We start from the raw sequence: 17,414 nt of genomic DNA on the forward strand, positions 1-17,414 counted from the left end.
CATTGGATGCACACAATTGATGCTACACTGAAAACATGAGAGAACATTAAATGGGATTTTCCTTTGTTGGCCCCTTTCTAGTACTAAAAACATGTACACCTGCACAATGACGGAGAAGAGCAACTGAGGGTCAATACCTTGCGCAAGGCACGCCGACTCAAAGCTATTTTCCAAACAGTTCCAAGGGCGCTGGATGAAATTGCAGTGCAGGCCGGATTTGGCAACCAGGCCTGACTTTAAAATTGCCACAAACATTAATTAACATTAACATTAATGCAAACACTACAGTGATCCGTCCGTTGAAGTCCCTATCCATCTTTACCTCACTTGTAACAGGATGAGATACTAGAACTCCTCCACCAGAGGTAGGACTTGGCTCCCCACTCGGGTGGTACAATCCATGCCTCAGATTTGGAGGTGATGACTCATCTCAGAGGCTCTGCACTCGACTCAGGACCACATCATCCGCAAGTAGCAGACATGAGAGCCCGGGGCCACCAAACTGGACACCCTCAATGCCTTGCCTGTGCTTATAGGCTGTCAGTAAAACAATCAACACAACCGGTGACAAACGTCAGACCCTCACTGCCTCAAATCAGAGAACCTCAAGGCCAATTTCCTGATGGTAATATTGATGCCCGATGCACTAACCTCGTTTTAAGGTTCTAGGAACCAAAGGCTATGTTTTGATTTGAAATGTTTCCTATTCTAAGAATGTAACTACACATTAGTTTGGCTGTGTTTGTCGTGTTTGTGTAGACTGGGACACATGGAAGCACAGTACAACAGTGACTACAGTGTAGCCTAGTGTAGTATACAACATACGTGTGTGTCCGTGTGTCACTGCAGATGGCGTCCCATCACCTCAGGGGCAGTAGAGATAAGCAGAGTGTATGGGCTGAGATAAGATGGCAAGAGACACTGGGGAGACTGACTGACTGTAAGTGAGTCACTGAGAGGAGAATTGCAGCTTAATGGCTTCACCGAGTCGGACGAGTCTGAAGGAAAACACGGATTGGATACAGTGTGGGTGCATTAACTTAGAACATTAAACACAAACATCACAGCGCATGTCAATTCTGTCACGTGATGGAGACAATAAATTTGGAAATATTTAAACTATCAACACCTCACAAATCTACAAATCAATGCCTTCTTCTCATATAGTCAATGTTTCTTCTTGCCCTCTGTGGCTCATCAGGCAAGTTTTGCCACACACAGCCGTGTTCTTCCGAGTGTGAGATAAAAGATGAGTGTGAGATAAGAGGTGGCGCCATGGCAGTGGCAGGACACAACACCGAAGCCTCCCCATCCACACGTATTGATAAGCATCAACTCCATTACTTCTTGCTGCTCTGCACCAGCAACACAGGAAGGTTAAAAGGACACTGGCTGCACATGGAGGAACCACTCGGTTATGACACTTACGCAACAAAAAATACTTCACAAGTGCAGTTATGGATATTTGATGTTGCTGTTTTAGAGGAAAACTGCACTTGTCTTTATTTTGCGGGATGAGTGAATAAACCCAGCAGAATGCGGAAAGGAGAGTTCATCTGAGACAGGAAGATCAGCTGATTCCTCCAAGGGCTTCATACAATTATACAAATGCAGTAAGAGGAACATTTTTCCTTTTTGTAATTTAGCTGGTGAGTGTTTTACCAGTGAGTGCCGCAAGTTCACGACTCGGAGATGTGTCTTCCCCATTTCTAGTGAACAATGGCGGCAGACTGCTTCCATTATTTCACCAGGAAGACCAAGTGTTTGATGGAAGCTCTGGATTATCTTTAGCCATGACTCCAGCTAGCCATAGTCTGGACTGCACTGTAGTTCTTTATCAAGCAGATGCGTGACACCATAAACACTTCCTGTCCCTCACTTTAAATGTGCACCATTGGTACACTTCTGCATCAGATCCATATACAGTAAAGTCTCGTTATATCGATATTCTCGGGAGTCGGAAAAAATATCGATATAACCGGACTATCCATATATCCGATCCTGCGCCAAACTGCATTAAAAGTGGGCGGATCTTTGATATGGCATGTAATTTTCTCCTTGAGTTCATGGATTGCGTATCTAGCATGCTTTTGTACTACAATACATTTTGTACTACAGTAAATAAAAATAAACTTACGCTGTAGTGATTACCGGTTACCGGGACATACATAATTCACCCCGGAACTATCGATAGGGAAGGTGTTGCCACCCGGAGGGGTAGGCGCGAGGGACGGGTGTTTTCCGCTGTGTGTGCTGCACTCTGGTGGTGGAAGTGTGAAAAATAAAGTTGACTGGAAGCAGCCGTTCGCCGTGTTCTTTTTTGGTATTGAAATCCTTAAGCAAAGATTGATTTAAGCTGCTTTTGTATCGATATAAGCAGACCAAATTGGCTGGCGGGAGATGAAAAGGGCATCGTAGTAACCGGATTATCATAATAACCGTGTATCGTACTAACGGAGCTAATTATATCATAAAAGACTAGAAATTTGCCGGGAAATGAAAATAGTATCGTAATAAGTAGTAATTTGTTTTAACCGATATCAATATAACGAGACTTTACTGTAATATGAATACATGTAATGGCACACAAAAGACAAAGCAATACCACAGATATGGCAACCCAATCATGATGATGTGCGCTTTACACAAAACACACACAATAAGACAAGGTAGCACCTTTACCACAAATGAGGAACCACGGCCACTGGTCACAAACACAGCCGGCCCAAACAGCCATCAAAAACAAGTCTTCTATAAATCCTGGTCTCAATACATGTGATGACCCATCAGACACAACCAGTACACCAAAAAGGTGGTGTAGGTGTCGGACAATCATCAGGGCAAAACACACACCGACACAAAAAAATTCAGTTTCCTACCTGGACCGGCATCCATGATGTTCACCTGTCCTTGACGATCAGACACCAGCCCTGACGATCCAGGCATGCTGACTGGATCTGAACGCAGAGGCTGGATCCTAAACATATTAAATATCATACAGTATTGTAAAATAAAAATCTGAATGAAAAGAGTATTATAATGTAATTTATATGATGGTACCTCAGGCTATGTAGGTCCAGGTCATCTGTGTCAAAGTCCAGGAGAGGCTGCTGTGCATCGGACGGACCCTGGGACTGAAGCACTGAAGAGGAGGACGAAATGACGGTGGTCTGGCCTGAGGGATGAATGGTCTTAAACTGAAACTGGGGTCCCATCCAAAGGCGACGATGTGGACCTGTATGAGTGACAATCTCCACCTGAAATAAAGAACATAACAACATGACATGACAACATTTTGTTGTGATATTTAAACATCAACTCAACAGGCAGTGCGGAACTTAAACAGTGAAAGCACCTTGCACAATCTCAGGGGTCGGCAACCTTTACCACCAGCAACGTAATAATGTGCATTGAATCATTCATTCATTTTCTACTGCTTTTCCTCACGAGGATCGCGGGGGGTGCTGGAGCCTATCCCAGCTGTCTTTGGGCGAGAGGCGGGGTACACCCTGGACTGGTCGCCAACCAATCACAGGGCACATATAGACAAACAACCATTCACACTCACATTCATACCTATGGACAATTTGGAGTCGCTAATTAACCTAGCATGTTTTTGGAATGTGGGAGGAAACCGGAGTACCCGGAGAAAACCCACGCATGCACGGGGAGAACATGCAAACTCCACATAGAGATGGCAGAGGGTGGAATTGAACCCTGTTCTCCTAGCTGTTCGGTCTGCGTGCTAACCACACGATTACCGTGCAGCCTCTTGTTCTTCTATGGCGCTTGGCAGAGGTCTGCACTCTAGAGTGCTTCTCTAGTTCAACATAGACCGGTTGTTGACATAAACAGGTCAGACTTAAGCCAACTTAAGCTGTATGACTCCATGAATGAGTTGAAGTGATAATGTTATGGCACTCACGTATATCATGTTGAGATATTGAACAACCCTTTAGTGGACACAGATCATGATGATGGAATGCTCCTGCACTCAGGGTCTAAGGTCTAAGGTCTAGTGTCGTCATGCACGCTATCTTTTTACCGATAACTTTCTGCTTCTGAAGACCTATATGAAACTGATAACCGATATTTGGACACACGCATCAGTACGTCTGGCGTACTGGCTGATAAGGCTTTTTGTATTTTGTACAAGTAGCACGCAAAATGTCTTTCTCGGAAAGGGAATGTTCGTACACAAGTGACGTTACGACAGACCGTTAACATCACAAGCAGGAGAAAAAAGGAGCACTTGATTTGCTCACCTTCACACTACGGGTAATCTCGCCTCATTGTTTTTATTTATTGGTATGACGTCACAAGTCCCTCACTATGGAGGACCAAAACTGCCAAAATAATAAATAAATAAATAAATAAAAGTGAAAATAAAAACAAAAATGAAAAAAAAAATCAAAAAATTAAATACAAAAAAATAAATATAATTGGAAATAAAAACAAAAATAAAAAAATATATACATAAATAAATAAAAACAAAAATAAATACAAAAATAAAAAACAAGATTCAAAAATTAAAAATAAATACAAAAATAAATATATAAATAGAATTACATATCAATAAATAAATAAAAGCACTCTGCTCTCATATGTATTTATTTCATGCTGCAGACAATGTCAGCTTGAAATGCAGAAGGAAAAACTATTCAAATGAGGGGGCGGTCCTAAGTGTGTCTTGGGTTGAACTGTTCGCCTATTGGTTGATCGACATGTGAGTGCGAAAATCGACTAGGTATGCCTGCAAACAGCCACAGCAAGAGGAAGTCACCACACCACTCTCAATGGCGGTAAATATGGCTGCAATCTCCAGGGATCTCCGTTTGCTAGTAGATATTTCGGATAATGCTTCCCCGGATTACCTGCTTTTCCGGGTGGAAGCCGTATTGGAGCAGTTAATTCACACAAATGAAACAACAGACTCAGAGTTCAACCCTGTAGTTTACAGGACCTTGTGTGAAGTTGTGGAGTACCTAAACATTCAAATCGCAAGTTCTGGTGACAGTGGACAAGTTGGTCCATGCAAGCCGTGGAGACTTACTTGTTCGCGGGTCTGAAAATCCACGAAATAGCCCACCTGCTCGGTGTGAGCGAGAGAACACTGCACCGTAGAATGGCGCACTCACATGTCGATCAATCAATAGGCGAACAGTTCAACCCAAGACACACTTAGGACCGCCCCCTCATTTGAATAGTTTTTCCTTCTGCATTTCAAGCTGACATTGTCTGCAGCATGAAATAAATACATATGAGAGCAGAGTGCTTTTATTTATTTATTGATATGTAATTCTATTTATATATTTATTTTTGTATTTATTTCTAGATTTATTTTTGTATTTATTTTTAATTTTTGAATCTTGTTTTTTATTTTTGTATTTATTTTTGCTTTTATTTATTTATTTATGTATATATTTTTTATTTTTGTTTTTATTTCCATTTATATTAATTTTTTTGTATTGAATTTTTTGATATTTTTTTCATTTTTGTTTTTATTTCCACTTTTATTTATTTATTTATTATTTTGGCAGTTTTGGTCCTCCATACCTCAGTCCTCTATACTATAGAACAATGTCGAGTGCATTATTGCCCACTTTTAATGCAGTTCGGCGCAGGATCGGATATATGGATAGTCCGGTTATATCGATATTTTTTCCGACTCCCGAGAATATCGATATAACGAGACTTTACTGTAACTGCGTATGTCTTGTTAATACACCATTGCCTTTGTGTCTCCTGGGTGGCCTTTATGCTATTTGGTAAACTATCATAGCTGATGTAGACCACAACTTCTGCAAGCTAAGTGGGACGCATTTGAGCCAATAAATTATGCATGCAGCAGAATTATTGATGGCAAAAACCTAGAGGGTTACCTGCCGACATCCGAGAAGAGAGCTGTGGGGGTTAACCAGGCTGAAAACGCAGCATGTCTGAACATCGCTTTTCCGACAGTCATGACATTCTTACGTATATATTTCACAGAAATCTCGCCATAGCAGCTGTTGATGGTTCTAGAATGACTTATACAGTGCAGGTTCCAAGATCGTCGCTTCTAGCAATTGTTATTTGGATATGTCACCCTTTCAACAAGATCTGGAAGAAGACCTAAACTGTTTACCAAACCAGGGAATTGGTTAGGATGTTGAGGAACAATCCAGGAACCCTGTCATGAACTAGCACCTACTGGAACAACAGCGTCACTGTCCAAGGTGAAGACACGTTTACATCACCATCCACTGAGAAGATGCCGATCAAGAAAGAGACTGAAGCTTGCAGATGCTTGCATGGACAATCCAGATGTCTTCTGGAGCAAAGCTGGTCCAATGAGACCAAGATCTAGTTATTTCTCCGTAATAACTAAAATTACGTTTGGGTGTGTCAAGGTGTGGCTTTCATACTTAGAAACTACAAAAATAAAGTTTTAAAAAATTCTATCTTTGAAGAAATTAATTGAAATAATAAAATGACTACAATTTGTGAGCAGGTTAACTTTCGGTTAGGGTTAACGTTCATTCATTCATTTTCTACACCGCTTATCCTCACGAGGGTCACGGCGTGCTGGAGCCTATCCCAGCTGTCTTCGGGCGAGAGGCGGCCAGCCAATCACAGGGCACATATAGACAAACAACCATTCACACTCACATTCATGTTTTTGGAATGTGGGAGGAAACCAGAGAAAACCCACGCATGCACAAGGAGAACATGCAAACTCCACACAGAGATGGCCGTGGATGAAATTGAACTCGGGTCTCCTTGCTGTGAGGCCTGAGCGCTAACCACTCGTCCACCGTGCAGCCAGGAAAAATATATGCAGTCATTATGAAAATGTGTTTAAAAATCTCAAAAACTAAAAATTTCTTCACTCATATTTTAAAAATGATAAAAATGATAAATAATGCTTTCCTTTAAATCCAGACATAATGTGTGGTTTGACCCAACCACTACTGTTGACATACAGTATGTGATCCAGTGGTGTTCTTGTCTGTTTTGGTTGAGGAAAATGTACTGTTGAGTCGTTGTGTGTAAATCCAGAAGGCCTTTAGCCAAGTCGTGCTAGATTTATGGTATGACATTATGAAAATGTTACTGGCGCATCCAAAATTGATGGGCTCTAAAAAACAAATCACACAAGACAAAGGAAGGATGGTGAAATTGTTCAGGCATGCAATACAAATGCTATGAAATATTCATGGAACACAAAGCAACACAGCTAGCGCTGACTGGGACCAGAGCGGGTGTGCCGTGGGTGTCAGAACCTCGCATGAGAGGAGCATGCCGCGGCTACGTGAGTGAAGACGGCTGACCTGAGAGAGCCACTCCTCGTCGTACTGTCCGCTCTGCTCCCACGCCGGGACATCCGATGACTCTTCATCTTTCATCTGGCTCGGGGACATCCCTGAAAAACAACACACGTGACGATACTTCATCTGTATCATACAACTATTTGTTTATCTTGTGTTTGCAATGGTCACTTTCTTTTCATTGACGTTTGAAGTACTGACAGGTTGGTTGCTTCCTTTCCACTCAAGATGTTCCAAGTGGCGTCTTTGTTATTCCCCAGCGGCTTCGAATGAAACACATAACCGTTTCTACACTTCCTGTATATCTAAAATGTACAAACCATCAAGACAATGAATACCACATCATTCAAGCAAGATAATACTTAGATCTGTCCAGCCCGGCTGCCATATGATTTGGATATTGAAGACAAATTGACTTAAATTAAAATTTCTTGCAGCAAAAAAAAAAAAAAAAAAAAAAAATTAATTGCAGTTCTAAAAAAAAAACAAAACAAAGGATGATTCCAGCAAGGCTTAAAAAAAAAGGTTACGAGAAAAAGCACAAAATCGTGGGTTTAAGACCCCATGCCTCCCAGACACCCATCTGTGGAGGTGTTCAGGGGACATCCAACCGGTAGGAGGCCTCGGAGAAGACCCAGACCACATTGGCGAGACCATGTCTCTCAACTGGCCTGGGAACACCGAGGCATTTGCTGGGAGGAGCTGGATGAAGTAGCTTAAGCTACACTGATGGATAGTTGGACAATATTATAAAAGTATCTGTAAAGTTGCTAAAAATACAGTAAAGTCTCGTTATATCGATATCGGTTATATCGAAGTACTGCTTATTACGATACTATTTTCATTTCCCGGCAAATTTCTAGTCTTTTATGATATAATTAGCTCCGTTAGTACGATACCCGGTTATTATGATAATCCGGTTATTTTGTGCATAGTAAAAGTAGTAAAAAGTACAGATTTGGATATTTAAGAAACGTGTTTTTTTTATATATGTTTTGCTTTTGTGACAGATTAAATGTCTAAACTAAACCAACAACAACACCATGAACTATTTACAGTCTTGACAGGACAGTCTTATTAAATCCTACCCCTCCATCTGGTACTTTTACAATCAGTAACTGTTACATTTGTTCACTTCCTGCTTTCTTAATATAAGTTATTTTATTTTGTTATTCTTTTTTTTTTATTTTATTTTAATGATGTAATGGGTACCATAGTAAGTGTCAATATAGTGATATGTATAGCACATCATGACTGGTTCAAGACTCATTAAGAATCCTACAATGTCCCGACAATGTGTAACCTTTGGCACGCTACACTCCTCCGCGCCCTCCCACTTCATCCTTCTTGTCATGTGTGATTTTACCTTTAACATGACCTCTGCTGAGCTCTTATTAAAGACACTTCTGCCAACTTGTGGCCGTTTGTGTGATTTCAAATTGCTCTGAAGCGAAATGCACGAGTTGAGAGTTGCATCACCTCTTGCACAAAAAAAAAAACACACACACAGGATGTATAAATACATTCTTGGGTCAGACATTCAGGTTCGTAAAAACATATACTGTAACTACATATTTGGTATTAAATTAGATAATACATTTATTTTATTTTTAGAACATAGCATGGGTCCATAAAGAAGGAAATGCAGGTCAGAAATAGCCCCCCAGCTGCACTTTGGACCAGATGGCCTTTGCAAGAAGTATGAATAAGTCAAAGTTGGAGTTGTGTGTAATTATACTGACATGTTTAGCCGAGTTTGGACACCTCTGACTGAGATCATACTACATCTAAGCTAATTATTATTATTATTATTATGATAATGACAATGGCTGGAGGAAAGTGATGAGAGCCCTTATGTGTCCTCCTGTTTGACCCAAGGGGCCAATAGCTGTTCCTAATCAATTATTGATGTCATGAAGCAGTTGGCGGACTAGCTAGATCTGGTTTCCTGTGTGTGTTTGTGCAAAGAGACAATCCTCCGTGTTGTTGTCTGTTAGGACGCGCGTCAGGAGCCAGACGGACTGAGCCGGCGACATATCTACTCATCTCTACCGGGTCCGACCAGTCGCTCCACTTGGAAAACACTCATTACAGACTCTTAAGACTCACAACATCAATGGCACTTTACATGGAGAGTGTTTTTAAATGCCACATTAGTGGATCATACCAAGTCTCATTAGAGCAGGGGTGTCCACAGTGCGGCATGAGGGCCATTTGTAGTTACGTGGCACTTTGTTTTTTTTTTTTAATCTGCCCACAGCACATCCTAAAATTGTAATTTAGCAAGAAAGCTAAAAAAATAAAATAAAAAGCAATAGCGGAATTCAGCAGTAATTTTATAAGAATAAAGTCAAAATATTAAGTTGAAATTTAATGAGAAAAAGCTGTAATTTAACAAGAACATAATTGAAAATAATAAATAAATAATGAAAAATAACTCAATATTAGCATTCAAAGATGTTTTTTTTTCAGAAAAATTGTGAAAAAACAACATTTTAGCAGCATTATGTTGAAATATAAAAAAATAATAATGAATAAATATGGAACCTACCAAAAGAAAGATTAGACTTTCATCAGGAAAAACTTTTTAAAGTTAAAAAAGTGTCGGGAAAATATCAGTTCCTGACTAGAACAAAGAAAAAAACATCTACATAAATAATAAATATCTATATAATATCTATATAAATATAAATTTCAAGCATAACTTCGACTTTTGTGACAGCTCAAATATCTGAATGAACTATAATAACATAATCAACCAACCAAAAAAGGCTTGCTTTACATTTAAAAATATAACACCGTGAAGTATTTACAATTTTCACTGTGCAAGCTTTTTTGTGCAATGTGTAACCTTCTGCATACTACACTACTCCATGCTCCCTCACTTCCTCCTTCCTGTCATGTTTGATTCTTCTATGGAAATGATGCATGCTGGGCTTATCAATGCTTATCAATTGCACTTCTGCCACCTTGTGGCCATTTTTATCGCTTTAAATTGTTTTGAAGTGAAATCCATGAGTGGAGAGTTACATCATAATACATCCAATATGTTGTTGGATATGGGCCTTGAATACGGTATACCCCACTTATTGCCCAAAGACAGCTGGGATAGGCTCCAGCATAGTACGCATGACTCCTGTGAGGATAAGCGGCATAGAAAATAGAAGGATGGATAAATATATCTTTGTTATTGTATTGGTTATTGTATTTTAACCTATATTGTATGACAAAGCAAAGCTTATTAAATCCTACCCCTCCATCTGGTACTTTTACAATCAGTAACTGTTACATTTGTTCACTTCCTGCTTTCTATAATACAGTTTAAGTTTTTTTTTTGTTTTTTTTTTTTTTTAAATAATGTACCTCATACCAAAGTACGAGGTGATATGACCATACAATGACATAATGGTCATATTTGGTTTAAATTCACATTTTTCTTGAGACATATATAACTTCTAACATAGCTATAGAACATATCAAAGTTGCATCCTTTCCTTGATGTATTTCTATATATTTCTATTTGTAAGGCATGCATACAGACAGTCCATCCATACTGTGTGCTGTATGAGATCACGCTCATCTTTCCAAAGTAAACAGCTGTATGAGTGCATAATGAGTAGAGAAGCTGTCCAGCAGCACGGAACACAGTGTCTTTATTAAATGTCGGGGGGGTGGTGTTGGCCGTGCTGAATGTGGCCTGTTAGTTGGAGCAGTGAAGCAGGCAGTCAGAACAAGAACAAAGGTTTCCTCGGTACTGATGAAGCCCAATCTCTCGGGCCTGGGGCCCACAGCCAGCGGCTGTTAAGACTGATCTCAGGGAAAAGATAAGCAGCTCATAGCCGGACGGTGCGCTAGACCTGCTGGTTTCGCATCTTTCCATGAAATTCACCTGCGAGGATGTCAGTAGGCAGCTCCATGTGTCTGTTGCCTTACGCTCCCCCGTTTTGAGTGGCACGTCCTGGCATACTCGGCCATTATCATTACAGCTAGATTTGATTGGCAGCTCCTTCTTTCAGCCAGCTACAATTACCACATGCATTTTTTTCTACTTCTCTTTGATTAGTGACCCAGTCATGGCGCCAAGGTTTCTCATTACCAACGCCTGGCGCTCCAAAGGCCTCACTGTGGCCCCCTTCTCCAAGAGCAATAAAGAACTATTGACAAGGTATCTGCGGCCGCCATGTCATGTGTCCGCACACAGAGTCAGTCAGTCTCCACGTTTACAAGGATACAACAGGTAGTGGGGGGGGTGGGGGCATCATGGTCACGCTTAGGACTGAGAGAGAATCACAGGTGCTAACTTCTAGATGTTTCTAGAAACATCCAGCTTTCATAATGAACAAATAGCATGAAGCCACTATAGTTTATAGGGAATCTACACTTTCACCCTTCATCCACAGTCCCGATGGATCAGTTAAAGTCTACATCAGTCTTAATGATGAGTTATCTGAACTATTTTTTTAACGTCATCAGATTTTTGGGTATTACATCATAGTTCTCTCATGTCCTGCACCCCTTATTTATATGTATTTCCAATTATTTTCTGCGATTAAAACCATAACTGGAAGCCTCGTATTACAAATATACAACATAAGGTGGCCAGAAATATTTCAATATTGAACAAAGCGAAATCACTCCACACTTTTTATTGCTCTCTGGTTCTACCATATCTTACTTATTGTGTGGAAATATGGGCTAATAACTATAAAAGCAATCTTAACTCATAAATGTACTGCAAAAAAGGCCAGTAAGGATAATTCATAATGCCGCCTACAGAGAACATACTAACTCCTTATTTCTAAAATCACAACTTGCTGATATAGTTCATCTTCAAAGAGCTAAAATAATGCATAAGGCTAAAAATAAGCAATTAGCTAAAAATGTCATCCAATACTTCTCTACAAGAGAGGAGAAATATGATCTCAGGGAAGAAGTACATTTGAAACACTTCTATGCTAGGACTACGTTATGCTAGCCATAGCATTTCAGTATGTGGAATCAAACTATGGAATGGATTGAGTAAGGGAATCAAACAATGCACAACGATGAGCCAATTCAAGAAACAATACAAGCAGTTGATGTTTGCTAAATACAAGGATGAAGAGTCTTGAACCAGTCATGATGTGCTATATATATACACTATATTGACACGCACTATGGTACCCATTATGGCATTGGATGCTCATATCACCGAGTACTTCAGTACTTGACAAGAAAAATAAAAAAAAGAAAAAAAAAGAAAAATAAATATATTTGGAAAGCAGGAAGTGAACAAATGTAACGTAAAATGTAATGTAACGTAATGTAAAATGTTAGTGATTGTAAAAGTACCAGATGGAGGGGTAGGATTTAATAAGCTTTGCTTCTTCCTACTCCTTTTGGACATGTGGAACTGTGAACTGATTATGTGATGCATTCAATTGTAATCTGATGCATGTTCAAATGAAATAAAACCATAATTACCATAATTGGAAAACATGCTTTGTGTTAACATATTTGGCTGTAATTGGATGCATGATTTCTTGTGGGCTTAGTTAGAGTACGTTTCAGTTTAAGCCGGAACCCGGTGGAACGGATTAAAGACACCAACTGAGGTTCCACTGTGCCTGCAGTCGCTGCCTTGGATGGACGGACAGGCGTAGATAGCGAGCAAGAAGTGGCGCCAGTGCTGCCTTTTATCAAGGCATCCTCGAGACGCTGATGAGGCCTGACCCCGGTCCTTCCTCTACCCATCTTATTCCTTTCCGTGCATAATGCATTTTTAATCAGACTGGGTTATTCAATATACAACCATGAGACCTGAGACCAAGAGCAGTCAATCAAGTCCTGTTGGCGATGTACTATGTGTGCACGTTTGAAGGCGTTGTGGAAATGCATACTTTATTGTCTACATGATAGTTGGCTCATGCCGTGTGATTGTAGCAGCAATGTAAAGTAGACACTGAGAAGAAGAATCTGCAAGTTACCGTGTCTTTACAAAAGCCAGTTGGACGAGGTGTGTGCGGCTGCTTCGTAATTCAGTGCATAGTTAAAAGGACTTCTTCTTCTGGATGACTTCTTCAGCGTGCTGCCAAAGCCCCGCAGGACACAATAGAGAAGAAGGCTGGCAAAGGCGCCGTGCTGACAAGCAGGATGTAGAGTGCAAAAGCTCAAAAATGTAAGATGGCATTCCAAGAGAAACTTGGTTGGCAGGGGGTGCAGGGTGCTGTTTATAAAAAGCTGTCCCAGAGGGAAGATGGCAAGAACACAAAAATGAAAAAAATAATATGCCTGGTCACACTCGATTAGTTAGGAGAATAAAGAAACACACCAGTGTTATTTGCCACCTGCTAATTGGACTGAAATATGTCTCTCGTTATGCATTCACTTATATGAGCCATCTTGGCAGACACCGTGGCGGGATATGGCGGCGGTGTACATCACTCCAACGCGTCCTCATTACTCTGACAATACGGGCCACCATGAAGAACTAATTTCAGACAATACCCTACAAGTTTAGACCGAGGACGGTGGTAAGTACAGCTCCCGTGCGTACCTGGCTCCTCATCCATAAAGCTTGCATATGCCAAAATGGGGCCTATAAGTTGCATACGCCATTTTTTGCCCATCATCCACAATCCTGATGGAAAAAATCCTTGGTGGGTAGACAAATTATTTTTTTCAGATTAAAATGAACAAAGCATTATTAGAGCCCTGTAGACATGACAAAACACGACTTTTTATTTACAACATATTGCGCAACTGCAGGGTCCTGAGACACATGCTAACTCGCAAACTAGAGAGCTAGCGACCTAAACGGTAGCCTTCAAGTTATTTCCTTTAAACTTAAATAGCCAAAAACTTACCACTTCCACACGGATAGGGAGGATAACTATTAACAGTTATTTAACCTTTAACATGAACATTAATTAAACGTAATAATTTTTTCTGGGTACATGATACCATACAGCATCCATATCAAACTTTAACATTAAACGTTCATATCAAGGCGGGGGCCTCAAACTGGTGTCCTGCGGGCCAAATGCCGTGTGTTTGAGACCCCTGACCTAAACGGTAGCCTTCAAGTTATTTCCTTTAAACTTAAATAGCCAAAAACTTACCACTTCCACACGGATAGGGAGGATAACTATTAACAGTTATTTAACCTTTAACATGAACATGAATCAAACGTAATATTTTTTTCTGGGTACATGATACCATACAGCATCCATATCAAACTTGCGCGGGCTGCACTGACATTAAACTTTCATATCAAGGCGGGGGCCTCAAACTGGTGTCCTGCGGGCCAAATGCCGTGTGTTTGAGACCCCTGACCTAAACGGTAGCCTTCAAGTTATTTCCTTTAAACTTAAATAGCCAAAAACTTACCACTTCCACACGGATAGGGAGGATAACTATTAACAGTTATTTAACCTTTAACATGAACATGAATCAAACGTAATATTTTTTTCTGGGTACATGATACCATACAGCATCCATATCAAACTTGCGCGGGCCGCACTGACATTAAACTTTCATATCAAGGCGGGGGCCTCAAACTGGTGTCCTGCGGGCCAAATGCCGTGTGTTTGAGACCCCTGACCTAAACGGTAGCCTTCAAGTTATTTCCTTTAAACTTAAATAGCCAAAAACTTACCACTTCCACACGGATAGGGAGGATAACTATTAACAGTTATTTAACCTTTAACATGAACATGAATCAAACGTAATAATTTTTTCTGGGTACATGATACCATACAGCATCCATATCAAACTTTAACATTAAACGTTCATATCAAGGCGGGGGCCTCAAACTGGTGTCCTGCGGGCCAAATGCCGTGTGTTTGAGACCCCTGACCTAAACGGTAGCCTTCAAGTTATTTCCTTTAAACTGCCACAAAAATACTCAGTTTTGTATGAAATTTTGTATGAAAATACAGCAAAAATACTGTAAGTATTAGATGTTACCATGAGTGTACCTGTAAAAATATAAAAACATCAAACTTTGGGCTTTATAGTTTAAATATATCTGTCCCATTATGTACATTGTTAGCTCTCTCATGCTAATTGTTTTTTTTCTCTTTAAAAAGATTGTGGATGATGGGCAAAATTCCACTAAAAGTTTTCCTTTAAAGGTGTCAGCTAATTGGTCTGAAAATCTCAGGCTATGTTCACAATGCAGGTCAAATCCCAGTTTCTTTCTCTTCCATATATCTCAAATGTTTTTTGACAGCTCTTTGGTCTTTCCCATGGAGGTGAAATGTGTGTACGGTGCTTACCGGCCAAAAGGTACTGGCAGGACTGCACCAACTCAGAGGCCAGAACTAAGGGGTGGTTGGAGTTGAAGGGCGGCTGCAGCTCATTCCATTGTGGAGTTCTGCTTTTCAATTCAAAACAAATAAAACAATCAATAACAGCGACTGATTCTCTCATAGTTTTGAAAAAACATAGCAAAAAATGAGTGTCAGTCACCTTGCTAGAGTCCAGCAGGCCCGTGGAGAGGTACAAAGTTCCAAAGCGGTGTCGTCGCTTATTTTCTGTGCGGTGATTATGGGCCGAGGTTCGAGAACATGCTCCACCAGGTTGCCATAGCAACTAATAATGTACAGTGAGTCCACCACAGTCTGCCTTGACTGATCTGGGAACAAGATGAGTAATACAATAACACTGTGAATATTTTTGGGATGTGAAAGATAGCTAGTGTTGAGGCTGCAATGCTGCCGCCTCTGTCCACCAAAAAGAGCCAGAGGAGTCAGGAGGCCAGACCCAGAGGGAAGCTGACGTCTTTGCAGCGCCCCAATCAATGCCTTATGGGAAAACGTCAAAGTGCTGTTTTTTTTTTTCATTTTAAACATGGCATTGGTACATGTTTGTATATTTCTGAGGTATAATTCTGGAGTGTTAAGTTGATGCGTGATGAATTCAGTGTTGAAGATGACACAGTGAGTCAGACTGTTGTATATAGTGATGCCCTGCAATTTCCAATGCGTTGGCAAGTGAGTGGACTGCTACCATTTCCTCAGACTCACGAGCAGCAATTAAACAATTCGTAGTAGTTCTGTAATAAGGGAGACGTCACCGGATTAGAATTTAGCTCTAGATTAGCCACACTGCTATATAAACCGCAAGGTTCAGATCTTATGGAGGAAAAAAGTACTGGATTAAACACCACAATTTAAGGTACAGTAAAGTCTCGTTATATCGATATCGGTTATAACGAATTACTACTTATTACGATACTATTTTCATTTCCCGGCAAATTTCTAGTCTTTTATGATATAATTAGCTCCGTTAGTACGATACACGGTTATTATGATAATCCGGTTACTAGGATGCCCTTTTCATCTCCCGCCAGCCAATTTGGTCTGCTTATATCGATACAAAAGCAGCTTAAATCAATCTTTGCTTAAGGATTTCAATACCAAAAAAGAACACGGCGAACGGCTGCTTCCAGTCAACTTTATTTTTCACACTTCCACCACCAGAGTGCAGCACACACAGCGGAAAACACCCGTCCCTCGCGCCTACCCCTCCGGGTGGCAACACCTTCCCTATCGATAGTTCCGGGGTGAATTATGTTCCGGGGTGAATTATGTCCTGGTAACCGGTAATCACTACAGCGTAAGTTTATTTTTATTTACTGTAGTACAAAATGTATTGTAGTACAAAAGCATGCTAGATACGCAATCCATGAACTCAAGGAGAAAATTACATGCCATATCAAAGATCCACCCACTTTTAATGCAGTTCGGCGCAGGATCGGATATATGGATAGTCCGGTTATATCGGTATTTTTTCCGACTCCCGACAATATCGATATAACGAGACTTTACTGTACTTGTAATTGATTCTGGTGAGTGGGCTTGAATCTTACCTTTCTCTCTTTTCATGTTGGGGTTGGTAATGAACCACGATCGTGATGAGGCAAAGATGGCAGCCACACAGAACTCTCCTCCACCGGATTTGCTAGGGGAGATCTGCGGGGGTGGTTTACTTTTGCTTTGGAGAGGAATAGAAGAGAGAGAAATGTCTACTTTTATAAAATTTATACTTTTGATTTATAAAGGACTTCCTGTTCAGAGCTGCGTATGTGTGAAAAACCCAATTATGAATCTAAGAGAAGAT

At 40.4% G+C, this 17,414-nt stretch overlaps 1 protein-coding gene across 4 annotated transcripts in view; it reads right to left on the reverse strand.

Moving 5' to 3' along the window:
• bcas3 (BCAS3 microtubule associated cell migration factor) overlaps positions 1–17,414 on the reverse strand; it is a 208,434-nt gene that overhangs the window by 134,377 nt on the left and 56,643 nt on the right. For 3 of the 4 annotated variants that reach the window (XM_078792600.1, XM_078792602.1, XM_078792601.1), the window contains exons 17-22: positions 17,164–17,288; positions 15,762–15,927; positions 15,569–15,669; positions 7,314–7,405; positions 3,061–3,257; positions 2,880–2,977 (exon numbers count right to left, since the gene is read on the reverse strand). In XM_078792600.1, coding sequence (XP_078648726.1) covers positions 2,880–2,977; positions 3,061–3,257; positions 7,314–7,405; positions 15,569–15,669; positions 15,762–15,927; positions 17,164–17,288 — 779 coding nt within the window. The remainder of the gene's footprint in view (positions 1–2,879; positions 2,978–3,060; positions 3,258–7,313; positions 7,406–15,568; positions 15,670–15,761; positions 15,928–17,163; positions 17,289–17,414) is intronic. The other variant, XM_058079792.2, reaches the window with a different exon arrangement.

This window comes from Doryrhamphus excisus, linkage group LG8 (genome assembly GCF_037039965.1).
Source record: "Doryrhamphus excisus strain RoL-2023G ecotype Guam linkage group LG8, RoL_Dexc_Guam_v1.1, whole genome shotgun sequence".
Taxonomy (NCBI): domain Eukaryota; kingdom Metazoa; phylum Chordata; class Actinopteri; order Syngnathiformes; family Syngnathidae; genus Doryrhamphus; species Doryrhamphus excisus.